Below are 17,144 nucleotides of genomic sequence, written 5' to 3'. Positions count from 1 at the left end.
TTTGTTTGTTTGTATGAATTGAATAGGCTCCGAAACTACTTGGCAGATTTGAAAAATTATTTCACTGTTGGAAAGCTACATCATTCCTGAGTGACATAGGCTATATTTCATTTTCAAAAAAAATAGGCATCCTTACTAAAATTACGATAACATTAACATTTGTTTATTATTTGATACAATTCTAACAGATGGCGCTGAGTTAAAGGTAGTTTAGTTTAGGTCCGTGTCGTGGTACCAACGTTTCACATAAGTTCTCCTACGGTTTCCCTTGATTAATTTACTACTATGTAATATAACAAAAACCTTAGCCACAGCAACGCTTGGCCGAGTCTGCTAGTATTATTACAAACGAAAAAAATATCAAAAATATGTAAAATTGATTTTGTCAAGGCTCTATGATTGTCAGCATACCTCTACTACGTACTCGTAGTATCCTACATATACAAATATTCTATTAAAAGACATACCACGATGCCTTGTTGAATAACATTTGTATAAAACTTTTATCACACATTTCGTGGTATGAAATAAACCTATTGATTAGATTAAAAGGATTAAACATAGACTTCTGTATGTAGTTTGTTTTAATTTGCGTTGTGAAATCAACATATATTTTCTATCTGAGTTTACTATTGCAAAATCTGTACAATTTACGTGGATATTTTTTGTCTTAGTAAAGACAGTATTATAATATAAATAAAATATATTAAATTTCGTTTTTGTAAAAATCATACCACTTTCGCACTTCTGAATATTTTCTAATTTTCCTATTAAATAAATACTAAGCTAGCTTTCTTTTGTTTCAACCCAAAGGGCGTTTTAAAAGTTTGCTGTGCCTCTGTGTTTGTGCAATCGTTAGCTCTTAAATGAATGAACCAATTATGAAGCACCTTTTTGTTATGGTTCTTTGCTACAGTTCACGTTTTGTTAGCGACAGGTATAATACACGTGTTTGACCTAAAACGAACGACCGTGTATGCTGATATCATAGAGCTACTCTGGGAGCTCAAAGGATGTCGGGTGTCGCTCAAAAGCTTTTGATTTTATTAAATCAGTTACTAGTAGGTACAAATATTTTCTGACAACAAAAAATACCTGATTTTTGATAGACAATTTGATAGAAAATCAAATTCATGTGCTTCGAGTTGTAAGTTTAGTTTGTCTTTCGTTGAAAGGAAAAAAAATCTACCTTCAAACTTAATAATAATAATAATGCCTTTTATTCAGATCGGCTTAGGTACATACATAAACAAAGATCATAACATTAAATATAAGATATTAAAAGGTTAAAAGAAACTATACAAAAATTCGGATCTTGTTTGATCTGTTTGCCAGTCGGCAAAGGCCTCCTCCAATATATCAACTTAGGTAACAAAAAAAATTGTTAGCTAAATTATGGTTGACATAAACAAATTAAACTTTTGACGTACTGTCCATACACTTGCAAAAGCTTTCAAGACGAAATCAAAAGACGTTTTAAAAACCCCAATGTAAAGGTAATTTTTCATCAAGCACTCAAGCTAATGGAACGCGAAGAAAGCCAACATCGCTCTCACCTTTATAGCGATTTACCGACATTTTCACATCACGAGTACCCTCAATTATGCACTTGCCTAAGAGTGCTCATGTCTAAGATGAAGGAACTAGGGCTTTTGTAACTGAAATTGCATTTTACTTCCAGAGGAACTTCGATTCGCAGGAATCTTTATGTTACTCGATACGTTGACAATAGGACCGATTTGAATAACAAAACATAGCTTACATACGAAGCAAAATCGTTCCATCGTTACTCATAAATAAATCGATACAAATATTTTTTGTTGCCAAAGCTAAAGTAATCGTGATGGTTCTTAGTTACAATTAATGAAGATCTAACCAGGCGTTTCTGATTCATCGCGACGTTACCTACGACAGAAATCTCACAAATTTTTGACGTTAAAAACGACCAGTTACCTATAACTCAAAGCAGGTCGGAAATGTTGCTGATAAAATAATTTTTATTTTATAACGTTATTTATACAAATAATTTTGTTATTATGTAATGAAAGGACAAATTGTCAATTGAACTCATTTTAGAATTATGAACGTCCGCTGACCTAGATATTAGGATTAGTAGTGTAAATGCTGTTTCGAAGTGATAGGTTATTTTAAATAAACATAAATAATAATAATAATTTATATTGTAGCGTATATGGCGATACACTAGATGGCGGACATTTCTTTACGAAGTGAAATGTCTCATGTCTTAATTTAAACCTTTAAACACAATATACACAAATCTATACAATTAACATAAAAAGTTATATGTGGTTCCATTATTTTTTTTAGGTCTAGGCCTCAGATTTCTGTATATGTACACGATCAATCGTCAATCTAAAAGACATAGGTAATCAACCTCCTGCGCCCGACACACGCCGACAACATTTGGGTTTATTTTAAACCCAAATGTTGTCGGCCACTCCGGGTTCCTGACGATCTTTTCCATCACCGTTCAAGCAAATGTTAAATGCTCACATAAAAATAAAGTCTATTGCTGGGGATAGAACCTGATGAGAATTGGACGTTGAAGCCACAAGGCCAACACTGCTTTTCTTTATCTACAGACACTTCATAACATAATAGGGCCTCAGCTAGCTCTATTACTAATAAGTGATCTCTTTTACATATTTTTAATTAATGCAATATCAATTGGTACTATTTATCTCTATAATTAGCGTTATTATCAGTATAAAGCCACGTAATATAACGTATCTTGCATAACATTACCTAACTCAAGTGCTATAATAACATTCTCATATCTTAGTCTTAATTATTATGCAGTGGGGTTTGAGCCCGTCAAGTTTCACTAAGTTGATAAGTGGATGACTACTGAGTTAACTAACGTAAAGGAATCTCACAATGTACGGTTAGTTTGTTCAAAGACTTATTATGCTCTATTTTCTTTGTAAAGTGATGTGGGGATATGTTACATTTCATAATGGAATTCTAAATTTAAATTTTATGCAGTTGTTTACTATACACACCCAGTAGAGAATTGTGTCCAATACCGATACTGTAATTATTATTTTTTTAAACAAAGGATTATAATATGATGTAGAAAAATATTTAATAATTTTCACACTTCTCATACACACACAGCAATATTTCTATTATATATTACTATAAACCATTATTTTTTGATATTTAAAGATAAATATTATATCTATAAGAATTATGCGATGAAAATAACTATGATCCAAATATATTTTTTTCCGATTTCAAAACTTAACATGTTGAAAATTGGACAATCGTTAAGCTTCAGTAAAAGTTTTCCTGACTGCAATGAAAACTGTAATTAACGCGAATTTCTTCAACGTTAACTTGGCTAAGATTTTAAGGCAATTTGTCAAATATTTATTAAATTCAATTCTAAATTCAATGGAGCTAAGCCTTTTGATCTTTTACAGGTATTTTCCAACTTCAATTTTTTTTTATACTGTCACTTCAAAGACAAAATATATATCATTCCGATGCAGCCTAACTAAAGACTAAAAAGCAATTTGAAAGTATTTTTTTAATTTATTAATATAAGAGAGGGTCAAAAAACATTACTAACAGTCTCTATTTAAGGGAAGACACTGTTCTTGTGTCTCTTCGTTTGGTTTTTATCTCCTTGCCACTGTTTAGCACTTAAGACTAAATTCATTAAATAAGTAAAAATAAAATAGGAAGACAAATTCATTTTCCTTAGAATAATTTTAAACTTCAATTACTTAGTAAACTTCAAAAGTAAACGTTTATAACAAACACATATTTTGTGGTTTTATGAGTTTATTTTTTGCCTTAAACCGGACTATTTAATCGAAGATCAAAATACCTATATTAATTTTATTAACTATTATTAGATAAAAGTTGAATGGTATAACTATGTTATATTTACTGACAGTTCTCAAAATAAGAGCGTAGAAAGGATGAGAAGAACTGATAAAAACCGCCAGTTCTTTTTAGCAATTTAGTTTATTTTACGTAACAACAGTAGGCAGCAAAAATGAAGAGCACACTAACTTGATAGTGAGAACAAAATGCGAGTGAATCCCTTTGCTATAAAATGTGGATAAATGGACGACACAAAGACATAAATTAGGCACTGGCTAGTAAAACTAAAGAAACAGATATCGTAACTCAGGTATTTTATATGTGAAGTAACGATCTGTCTGGCTTATGAGCAGTTGATTTTTTTTAAATACATATATACTATATTAGTAATGTAGCATTCCACTAGAAAAATAATTTTAAATCGATCTACAAAATACAAATGTTTCCTCTTTATAAATAAGTATGTATAGATTTTTACGTCTATCAAAAATAGTATCCAATTTTACAAAAACGTCAGTAATATTCCTCATCTCCCTTATTTTGCCTATAACCGAATTCCGATATCATAACTTTTATACGAGATTTTTGCCAACCGATAACGCGAACAATCTTGTTTTGCCAAACTTTGAAACATTTCCATATTTTATGTTCACAAACGAGATTTTATATTTCTGCTAGTTTTTTACATACAATTGTTTAGTGGTATTAAATTGTTTTAATTTGTTTTCAACATTAGTCTGTATTATCACTGATCACGGCTTTAATGTTTGTTCATATTTTAAGTTAAATTAAATACTTACTTAACTATTTTTTTTAATAAGTAATTATTTTATTAAATACATAAAATTTCTAATTTAAGATATACCTTGTACATTTTCGACATTATTATTGTGTAACATTGAACCCTTAACAAAGGGATTATTTAAATAGCATTGAACCGTTAAAAATAAAACGTTAAATCCGGAAAAGGAAACGGTTGGAGCTAGCGAACCATAACCAAAACCATTAACTTCCTTTAAGCCTCAAACTTACCGTTAATAAACGCGAACAGCCACAAACATATCGCTGTAATATGCGTAAGAGCATACTTTGATTCCTTATGGCGAACCATTTCAAAACCATCGAACCACCATAACACTGAAATCACTCGTCGATATGACGTAACTAAGTTGGTGCACTATTATAAGAACGACTGTTCACGTCGACGCGCGGCGTAAAACTGAAGTTAAGAGCTCCGAAGGGTTGCGGGGGCAGGGTTGTTTTGTATCTCGCATTTCCGAGCTAATGTTTCCCTCCGACCACGTGTCGCTAGTCAATTTTCGTCCCAATAAACGTTACTGTTTTTATGGCAGTCGTTAACTACATTATTAGTTTGTATTTGATGTCGATTGGTGCTACTTTAGTGCGTAATTACAAGTGCCTTTTTAATTTTAATGGTTCGTAGTTAAAGGGTGGTTTGTTTTAATGTTCCATGTATAAGCTTTTAGAGTTTGGATTTTATTTGATTTTATATGTAACGTTTTTATTCTTTTATTTCACATTGTGCACTCATGCATTTGTTCACGGGCGGTTTTGTTTCTTCTTATTTGATAAACGGTTGTAAAGGATTTTATTTTTGAAAAGCGAATAATTTAACAATAATTGTCTTAAAACGTTTTTTAATTGCAGCTTTACATTTTAATATTTAATTCGTATATGTTAGGACGAAATAGGTTTCGTACTAAATCAAAATACAATTATTAACATACGGCGCTAGTCAATTAGTATCGTTATGTCTATTTTCGTTGATAATAGTTTATAGTCAAGTGGTTGATCAATCTTTTGCCTCAATCACGTCGTGTTTTTGTGTTGTGTGATCAAGATACAGTGACGCTCTAAGTTTTAAGTGTAAGCACCAAGCGGTATTGTAATCTTTGCGCGTTAATTACATTTGAATCAAACTCGCATACCCTGTACATGTTAGAGAAAATAAACACCTATGTTTTTAAAAGAGTAGGTGGCTCACTTGATTTTACCGGGCTGTAAGTGTAAAAAATTCTAAGAGCAAAGAATTCATGTCGAATAGGTCGAATTGGTTCGGAAAAACTTGTAAAGAACTAGTCTATGATCAATACTATGTAAAAAGAAGTAATTCAGTTGCAATATATAAATTTGTTGTTAATTTATTTATTAACTGATATTATATAATATACTTAGCCTGATCTGCCTTCGCATTTGAAACATCGTTGCCCATTTTGGCCCCAACTGAGGCCAATTGACGACAGAACACGAGTAGCAATTCCCATAATTATTGAAACACTTTTCCTGATTTTTTTTTATTTTTAAATTAATAAAATAAAGAAATCTTTTATATATCACATTTAATATATACGAAATAAATAAATTATATAAAAATAAGTTGTTTTAACTAATCCTTTTCTTAACATAATCTATTTTTCCTTCTTCAGAACACAAGTTAGTTAGTTGACAAGGCTATCTTGTCAACGAGCTCTCTCGCTAAATCCTTAGTGAGCCGATATGTTTCACCGTTTAAAACAAATTACTCGTCTGTTTTCATTTTTCGCCTACGTTGTTGTTGTTGCTTCTCGTCTACTTCGTCTAAGGCCAAGTTGGAACGTATTTTTATACTAACAAAAGGAAGACTCGAAGAACTTATGCTAAGCGTAACTTACGCTGCAAGTCGTTATTAGAAACGTCAAATTAATACATGAATATCAAATTTGATTTTGCAACATGAGCAACAAAATGCCGCGCGTGACGCAAACTTGACAAGAGCCTATTCTAAAAACGCTTAGAATTTTAGACACAAAACTTAACTGCTTTCGCTTTTCATGAAAAATACTCCACAAATTCACTTTTCAGAACTCAACTAGTAAATTTTATTCACATCAACGAGTAGGATATAGTTCAAATGAACTCCGATACATAAATAAATCTAAAGCTTGCCTTTCAGCCCGTGGCTCTTCATAAAACTTGGCAAGTAACCTCCAACTTCGCTCAACTTCAACTGATACTGAACTTGCACGCTGACAACTTAACGCGAGTTTCACTATCTCTACCAAAATGTTACAATCCCTCTCAGTATATACCTTTAGCATTATTTTGAAATGTTTCCACTGATCAGGAATAAAAACATACATATTTATATTTACATTTACATTACAGCATTCTCTTTTATTAACATAACTTTTACACATTTAAAGACTTTTTCACCGGATTAAAGTTATTTATTATAAACTTATAATTATTTAAAATTATTTTATTTTTTTCCGACATTTCGCGTGATTTACAGCGTGCGTGGACACGGTGACTCAAGCCAAAAGGAGTTGAATGTCAAAAAGTATCACAGCTGTAGAAAAAGTTATATTATCTGTATTTATTTCCTATAAACCTTTCATCTTTTAGGCCATATCAAGTACGGGCAACCATATAAAGGACTGTTACTACTTTTTACTTTATTTTTATACTCTTTGTATTTTTAACTGAATTAAAATAAAACCGTGTGGGGGTTAGTTAGTTTAAACAACTTATTTTTATATAATTTATTTATTTCATATATAGTAAATGTGATATATAAAAGATTTCTTTATTTTATTAATTAAAAAATAAATCAAGAAAAGCGTTTCAATAATTAAAACACAAAGTATACTTAGTTTGTGTTACTGCGAATTGCTTCTCGTGTTCTGTTGTTAATTGGCATTAGTTGGGGCCAGAATGGGCAACGACGTTTCAAATGCGAAGGCAGATCAGGATATGTATCAGTTAATATATAAAATAACAACAAATTTATATATTGCAACTGATTTATTTATTTTCTGATGCGATATATTTTTAATAGTGCCACTTATCGGTTCGTTTAAATAAATCTTGCAATACTTATATGAGACAAGCATGCCTACTAAATATAAGTGTGAAGCTCTAACTATAGAAAAGTAATATTTTAATCTAAATCCTGAAAGGAAACGTTTGATATTAAACTATCCTCACAAAAATGGCACACTTGTTCGAACGAAAGCACTAATTCGTCGCAATTTGCCAAAATAGGTTTACGCTATGATGGTAAGTCTTAGATTTCCGTAGAGCGCAAATGAATCTGAAAAACCTTTAAATTTTAATACACAGGAGTTAGTTGGTGCTCTGTTTCGAACTGAATGTGAATTTGTCTTAAGAGACAATAGTATTTGAGTAACAACACTAGCCTTTAAAAGAAAGATTACTCCAAATGCAAGTTGAATAATTTTACATGTTGTTAAATCGGCTATCTTGGTAAAACATCGAATAATTCGCATCGCCCAGGGGTAAACTCGAATTTATAAATTGATTATACTAATCCGGGTCAATCATGCTTTATTAGTTTTGTTATTGTCAGAATTTACGAACCTATTGATCACACGTATAACAGTAGCATTTCAATCTGTGTATGAATTTATGAAAATGTAATGCAATTCTATGTTTATATTTCAATATGTATATTTGTAATTATAATAAGGCGTAGGTACGTATTAAATGTGTAATCAATAGATTTCAACTGTAAAATACATCCATTATAATGTAACTTTTTAAATTTATTTTAATGTTCTGCTCATATAGTTTAATTTTTTATTATTTAACATAAGTTAAGAAAATAGTAATAAAACGTATGGCACTCGGGCACTGAGATGGTAAAGCTATTGCATAGCATTTTTATCAACTTATGCAATTATAATAATTTATTTATGCAGTTTTTTTTCAAGTTGTTTTCTTTGATAGTAATCCAGTCTACCACTCTACCAGACTCAAATTAACACGCCTATATAGTCTGTCTCACTCTAACGCGTACCGGCTGCACCGATCGCGCTTACGCTGCGATCTATAATACGTCATCATGTGTTAGATTAATTTTCGTTATGGAATTTCTGGATTCGGTCGCCGCGCTCAAAGGCCGCGATAAATTCTTTGCAATAGCCTTAAAGAATCGTATATATCTTTTTCAGATATAAAAAAACACTTTGTGTTTCACATTTAATGTGAAAATATATATAATATTAATCTAATAAAAGGGGCAAACGGGCTGGAGGCGTTCCCAATTTTTAGGAGTACTGCAGCCCAAGGACACTGTCATAAAGGTGACGATTACGTTGCGACATTAGCAATAGAGTATGCAGGAGCTCATTTTACCAATCACGAAAAAAAGATGAACCATGGAATCGTGCTTTATTAAATTATAGTTCTCTGAATTCCTGAACGTACCCTCTGTAACTTTTAGTCTGTTCTCTAAGTTATAAAATATTACAATTTGACCCCGTCCAAGAAATTGAAGTTGCAATACTAGCATATGGCATTGTGGTACAATGTGCATTGTCCGGTTTAAGCCCAAGGAGTTAGAAATCTTGCCAGGACTAATATAAAAGGGACAAACAAAGCTATTCAATACGTTTTACGAATAAACTTGTTCCGCGCTGTGGTAAATGTGAAATTTATGAGTACGGTTATTTTGAGTGCATTTCGTTGTATCAAAACCGCAGATGTATTATTATTTATAAGTTACATTTTCGTTATTCATGAACAGTAATTATTCTGTGTGATAAGAGTTTTTTGTTATGATTGTGCTGTATACGTAATGAGAATACAGTGGCAGTAGTGGAGTTTTGGGCAGAAAACCGTTTCTTTATTATTTTGTCGTTTCCATGTGTTATTAATTTATTGGCGCTAATAATTGGCTTGCGTCTGTAAAGCCTTCGGATCATATATATATCATTAACTTATACATAATAATAATTTATTTTTTTCACATAAAACATCTGCAACAATAAAAAAAGAATAAACCAGTAATTACAGAAATATATACATTTTCGAGAAAATAAAATAAAATATAATAAAGTTTATAATATTAATATAATAATGTACCCAATATAGTTACTGTGAAGTCACTCTGAGAACATATAAATTTGTGGTTTTAGTTTGATGAAGAAATTTTGTTTGAATATATTACTACTCAGTTTACTGGCGTTCAACAAACAAAAGAAATATTCACCTTTCTGTCGAGAAAGGATAGTGTCCTTTTTTCCTAAACTAAAGGGATGATTTTCTTCCAATTTAAGCACTGAGTCTAGTAGCTAAGGTACCATCTTTATCACCTCGACGTCCGTCGTTCCACAGTTGAGCGTCTGAAGGCTGTTCTGGTACCACCACTGTGTGTAAAGCTGCCTACAGAAGTATTCCCGAACCAATTCAACTTAGGGCCCTTCAAGAAAAGAGCGTACCAATTCTTAAAAGGCACGCAACGCATTTCCTAGCCTTCTAGCTAAGTGAATGTGGTATCACTCAACATCAGATGAGGCTTCTACCCGTTTGCCTCCTAGTACATAAAAAAGAGGTTGAATAACATGTTAGCGCGTTTCAACACATGACATCATGGCAGTGATTGTAGCTTGTCGTTACTTTTCTCTAAATATGATCTTTATCACATATTTTTCAATTTTATTTTGTTAACATAAGAACTCAACATTGAAATAAATCTGTAATAGAAACGGGAAATACATACCTACTCTGTGTTTAAAGTGATTTCGTACTCAGCGAGACGCTGTCACATCATGACTATTGGATATTATAATTTACGTTTATGGAAATGTGTAATAACGCCATCTATTGACGTGAAGTTGGTATTTGCAAATTAGGCTGCATTTGTACAAAATTGAACATTGGGACGTTCTTTAGATTAGATTCAGATTCCCTGATTACAACAGGATGTGACAGGTATTAAGCCTGTTAAATAAACTATATATTCTTAATATATCATTAAAACTCTTGTTTTAGTAAAACCGCAGTATATACAGATTTGTTTATATTAATGTTTATACGGCATTCACATTAAGTGAAGTAGGAAACTAAAAGGCTTTTTAAACGCCGACAAACAAACGCAACCTTTCATCCAAAAGCTCAACTTTCGTTAGCAAAACTTTTATAAGCGTTTATAACACCCGTATTTACAATTGAGACGTTAATATTGAAGTCGCTATAGGGTATAATAATCTCTCAATGTGTTTATATTCGTACTTATATTTATGTTTGTAAGTTAGTGTACCTGTTTTTATTGTAATTCATGTTTAAATAAAATCAATATACAAATGGTTCTTTACCATCATCCTCGTGTTGTTTATTAGGTTTAAATCTTTTTTTTAATGATAAAGTTAAAAACAAACACAAAATATTTTTTTTAATGTGATAAGCACTTAGAGGCAAACTTGACATTCATTTAGACCGCATAATAATATCATTCGAAACAATTATTAAACAAAACAAACATTACAAAAATGAAACAATTACAAAAAACTAAACAAAATCGATTTTAAAGTGTGAGCAGAGTAACTGTGGATATCTTCAAAAATTAAACTCTTCAATCAAAAAAAATATTCAAATTTATATCATTCCTTCGAGATATTTATATCGATTATATTAAATGGTATGATACAGACACTAGCACAATCACATTATATGTTCAATTGCATATCATATTTATACAAATACAATAAGAAAAAGAAAAATAATACACGGTTTCTTTTTCCAATTTCGTTGCCTTTGTCCTCTTGGGCCATGAGCTGTGAGTGCACAGGCGGTATTTTAAGTTGGCGCCAGCTAGACGGTACCGCTGACACCAGAGCTGCTGTTTTCATCAAGCAAGAAGTCGTAATACAATGGCATATATATCGCAAGCAAATGTTGCACACAGACCAATATTTTTAAATTTGTATTAATTTTTTATTTATCAATTATTGTGAGCAGTATTGGCCTCTCTCAATGCGACTCTTGTCCCTGAGTCCTCTTGCCCCGGCTGTGCACCGATAGATTCTGTGTCTATAATAATATGCGCATTTAATTCGCTCAAACGAGCGAAAACATCGTGAAGAAACCGGATTGCCTTAGACAGACGGCAGGAGGATCACCTATTTGCTTATTAAATTTACTTACAATCATGAACCAGACACAGAAATCTGAGGTCTGCCCCTCAGATTTGTATCCTAAAAAGGTTGTGACGCCACTGATTTATTTATATTATTAGTATGTAGGTTAAGGATATTGTAAATACGTTATATTGAAGTCTATTTGTAATTGTGTAGTATATATTTTATACAAAACTAGCGACCCGCCCCGGCTTCGCACGGGTGCAATGCTGATACTAAATACACTACAGAAAATCTGTGAACGTTGTATATAAAAATGTGGGTTATCCATAAGAGATAGAAGTATACCATCACGGACTTTTCTGTAGACCTTTTCAATGTGTACAATACTTAGGACATTATTTTGATAAAACTCGTAGGGTTCAGCCTGCGTTTGAAATGTAAGCGGAAAAAATGTAATTATTTACGACATCACATTAGAAACCTCAAAAATAACAGTACTTCTCCACTATTTAATGGATGTTACATAAACTATATATACATATATATATACCTTCCTCTTGAATCACTCTATCTATTTAAAAAACTGCATCAAAATCCGTTGCGTAGTTTCAAAGATTTAAGCATACAAAGGGACATAGGGACAGAGAAAGCGACTTTGTTTTATACTATGTAGTGATAAGCAGTCACAAGGTATTAGGTATACAAATTTATATTTTTTATTTTATATAACGCTGTCAATGAAGGCCGTACATCTTAAATATAGAATGCGATCGGACAAAAGGATATCGCTAAGATTATAGAATCTAAGTAGTGCTTAAATTGTGCGACATTTATGTTGAAGATATAAGTTATTGTCGGGTCTCCATTAAGTAATAGGGAGTAAAAGCTTTCCGTTTAATATCACGAAGGGATTTCGAAAGGAAGCGCCCTATATGTCTGCCCTTTGATTTATTTAAGACTAGCTTATTTCGCGAGTTTTCTGGTAAGATTTATAATTTGTTAACGGATTGAAGTTATGTATCATTGTAAACTTGTATTTATTTAGACATAATTTGAATTTATCCGACGTTTCGCGTGCTTTACAGCATGCGTGGTCACGGTGACTGAAGACAAAACGTGTTGAATGTCAAAAAAGTATCACAGTTGTAGAAAATGTTGTATTATCTGTATTTATTTCCCCGGAGTTGGTATCGACTGAAAGATGTAGGGTTTCTGCAAAAATTGCTCACGGTGTCCTCCATTTTCGCGGATTGTATGTGTTGAAATTTTTATTCGGATAAATTTAAAATTATGTTTAAATAATTATAAGTTTACAATAATACATAACTTCAATTCGTTAAAAAGTGTTTACATGTGCAGAAGTTATGTTAATAAAAAACAATACTAAGATTTATAATTTCATATTCAAAATAAATATTAAGAAAACCATTAAGGATAATTGTGACAGCTCTGTGCTCAGTCGTTATTAATATTTAGCGGTATTTTAAGCCGTAATAAAGATCTCAATAAGTTTAGCATAATTTACATTGGTAGTTTAAAATTGTATTCACAACTACATGATACTAAATACATCGATAATTAATCAATCAATCTGTCAGGAAAATAGTCTATACCAGTCTATACCAAAATAAACTTTATCATAATAATGATAGATAATTATATATAGAGATGTAAGCATTATTATTGATTGAAACTATGAGAGACTGAAATAGTAAAGAATAGAAATCGTCCAGACACTGTAAACTCCCATCTTCCGCTTTGTTCGAAACCCGACACATAATATATCAACAGATGTTTCGGCCTCAGATTTCTGATCAGCCTTCTATGCTTGACACACGCTATTTCTAACTGCTCTAAATATTGATTTCGAAGCATTTACTTTTATCATTATTTAAATTTCTTGACCATTACCTTTTTATTGCATATAAAAAGTACCCTCCCATATAATCTGTTAAATGGGCCTAAATATAATGGAGGTATATAACCGTAACTCAACTTGAATGGGAGTACTGTACCTAAGGATAAATTACTTTTTAGAAGCATATTTTAACAATATATTTAATACGACAAATTATTTCTGAGACAAATCATTGCAAATTCGAACTTATATTAAACAATCAAGCTTGCTGAACAAACTATATGAAACATAATCATAGTGTCTATAGATGATTTGCTTAAACACAGCTTCAGTATTTATCTTAAATTAATTGAATAGTTTATTCGAACGAAATTAATCGGAGTTTAAATTTTAACCATCATTTCAAGTTTGCAAAGGACTACCCAATTATAAGTACTTTAATAATAATGAGCGTTACAGCCTTCGTCGAGGCCTTCATCTAAATCTGTTTAATTGATATTTATTTAAACGCATTAGACTTGTTTATTTTGTATGTGTATTATATATACTAGCAGACTCGGCCAAGCGTTGCTATGGTTAAGTTTTTGTTATATTACATAGTAGTAAACTATTCAAGAGTAGGAGAGGTAGAGAGAGAGGTAGGAGAGCTTATGTGAAACGTTGGTATGTTTAACACAGTGCCATCTATTAGAATTGTATCAAATAAAAAACAAATAAAATAAAATTGCGACAATAAATTATAATCTAAACTATCCTATCTCTTAAGTTGGACCAGACTGCTCACGGTGTGCCAATTTAATTTAAAATCGGTTAAGCAGTTTAGGAGTCCATCGCGGACAAACATCGTGACAGGATATTTATATATATTAAGAAATATTAACTTATAAGTAATTGTTATATATACAACTACAATGACGAGTCATCGGAGCCTTCGGGCCAGTTCAATCAGGTCCGGGATCCTCCCTTTAAGTTAGGGGAAGACCAGTTCTTTAGTCCACAGTTAGTTAAGTCTTACCAGTTGACTTCTGGCACATTCAGAAGAATTTATTAAAAGACAGTAACATGTATAATGATAAAAAATTACCTTGATCGTATTTGATAATTGACACACGAAAGATATATACATAATGATAGTGTGAGTGGTAAAGTAACCATCGTGGGATTTGAGTTCGCAACAAAACTATATTACCTCTTTTGGTAGAACACAAAAAAAGTATATACTTTTTGCCATACCAGTAAGTCGGTTATTGTATTCTGTACGTAAAAACGCAACAACATAAACTGTAAATCCAATTCACGATAATACACATTCTAAATATCAATGTACATATTTTGTCAATATCTCTAGCACATTCGAAGTAAAGTTCGGCCTAATAACTTTAAATTTAGATATTTCAGTAAAATATTATTGTTATTATTATTAAACTTAGCTACTATGATAAAACTCCCTTCAAATTGGACAATTTTGTATTTCACCGTAGACTACAGCTCAAGTTACAATGGGCGATGTTAAATAACTTTTGTAAAACTGACCTAGACCAGAGAGATGGTTCTTGAAATGGAAATTGTAATTTAGTCTCAAAAGCGACTCGCTGCTTTGTACGCTCGAATAATTATTATTAAGTAGTATCTTATTTCCTAAGAAACTTGTGGCAATCCCAGTTTACGAATCTGCTTTCCTATACGTACGTTTTTCGATTGTTAATAATAAAAAAATAGAAATTAAACCCGTATAACATCTGCATTCGGAATAATTTCAAAGATCTAAGCTTATAGACTGGAAAAATAAACTTAATTAAATATACACTATATGGGTATATACGTCACTCTGTAACTTCTAGTAGCCATAGTGACCGCTGCGTTTTTGAATACAATCTCGTGGCGCTATTTCTAATGCGTCTCTTCGGTTGTCCCTTCAGCGTTGGTTGGTTACAGCGTCATACTGTATAGCCTATAGATAGACCATTGCGAGTGAGAAGTTCCTTAGATTGGTTCGCTTAAGAAACATTTCCGCTTTTTTACGTTACTTATTTTAATATTAAAACACATCGCGTTGGTTAAATGATTCCGTAGAAAGGAAAGATTATCCTTGATTTTAAAAATCATAATAGGAAATAAATGTTATGAACTATATTTTGATCACGCTAAAGTAGTGGAACTTAGGAAACCATTTGGATCCATTATAGTAAATTCCTTTTAGTGACACCATTTGATTTAATAATTTCCTGCACTTTCATAAAGTTTTCTTATATTTAAGCTGTAGCTCGCTTTCGTGTTAAATTTAATTTTTTCGTGTTTTATTTCATTGATTTAAGAAATACTGTATTAAAATTGTATAAAAATATGAAAAGGCATTTTTTAACACGAATCGCTCTTATCTTGAAGGACCCTCGACTTTGAGGTGATAATGGATGTGTTTGTCTGCGACATCATAGGTTTTACATAGCTGTACCGATTTGGATTACCTATTAATAAAAGCATGTTTAAAAAAATATCGTAACCGCAAATAAAAGTATGTTTTACCTTTCAATTCGCTACGTTGAATATTGTGTGGTCAAAGTCCAGTGAAATAAACACATATAAACTTTTTTTAATTGAGTAGTACCTACATGCTATTCTTTCCACCATGTTATTCTAGAAAAATTTAAAGGGAAAAATACTGATATTAACAGATAAAATATACTAGATCATTTTAATTAAGGGTTATTCATAAAAATAATATCAATTTATACACCGAGCTGTGTCATCAAAACAATTGTAATACATTTATTAAAATATAAATACAAATAACGGTAAAACGATATTGCTACTTAGATTTAGTTCTTCAAATATAGATTTACTGCTGTCCAATGATAGAAACGAAATGCGATTTGAAATAGAAACATTAAATTTAACGGTCTTATTCTGCGAGAGTTTGTATCATATTTTATATTTGCCACGCGGTTATAACTGCGTCGATATAGTAACAAGAAACAACGTTTATTATAGAGGCTTCTCTGATAATTTACAATCATTTGGCAAATAATTATCCGTATTACAGTGTTTAAAAATCATATGTTTGATAAAAGTCATGTTTTAAATTACTATTTAAATAAATTCATGTTATCATGTATAATTAAATGAATTAAAAAAGTGGCGAAGAGTTTATTGCCAGTTCTTCTCTTCCGTTCCTCGCCCTTGATTTGAGAAGGCAGGTGGCAAACCGATATTTTAGAATCATATACAATGCAACAAATAAATAATTATTATAAATTGTATTTTTAATCCATCCCTAGATGGATAAAATCTATATATATGTCGATTAAATATGAACATGAATCTAAAATTGTAAATTTCTGTACTTAAGTGAATTTGGTGTTATACATAATTATATCTATATATATAAAAATCAATTGCTGTTCGTTAGTCTCGCTAAAACTCGAGAACGGCTGAACGGAGTTATCTTATCTTGGTCTTGAATTATTCGTGGAGGTCTAGGGAAGGTTTAAAAGGTGAGAAAAATTCGAATAATTGCCGGGAAAATCCTCAAAACAGCATTTTTCTATTTC

The 17,144-nt window shown here is 31.4% G+C and overlaps 1 protein-coding gene across 1 annotated transcript in view; it reads right to left on the bottom strand.

Annotated features, from left to right (window-relative positions):
* Positions 1–5,055, bottom strand: part of LOC110992232 — a 62,224-nt gene extending 57,169 nt beyond the window's left edge. The window contains exon 1 of the mRNA XM_022257955.2: positions 4,888–5,055. Coding sequence (XP_022113647.2) covers positions 4,888–4,966 — 79 coding nt within the window. The 5' untranslated portion in view covers positions 4,967–5,055. The remainder of the gene's footprint in view (positions 1–4,887) is intronic.
* Between the last annotated feature and the right edge of the window lie 12,089 nt (positions 5,056–17,144).

This window comes from Pieris rapae, chromosome 17 (assembly GCF_905147795.1).
Source record: "Pieris rapae chromosome 17, ilPieRapa1.1, whole genome shotgun sequence".
NCBI classification, from domain to species: domain Eukaryota; kingdom Metazoa; phylum Arthropoda; class Insecta; order Lepidoptera; family Pieridae; genus Pieris; species Pieris rapae.
Note: the sequence above shows the minus strand (reverse complement) of the source record. Positions and strands in the feature narration are given on the sequence as shown.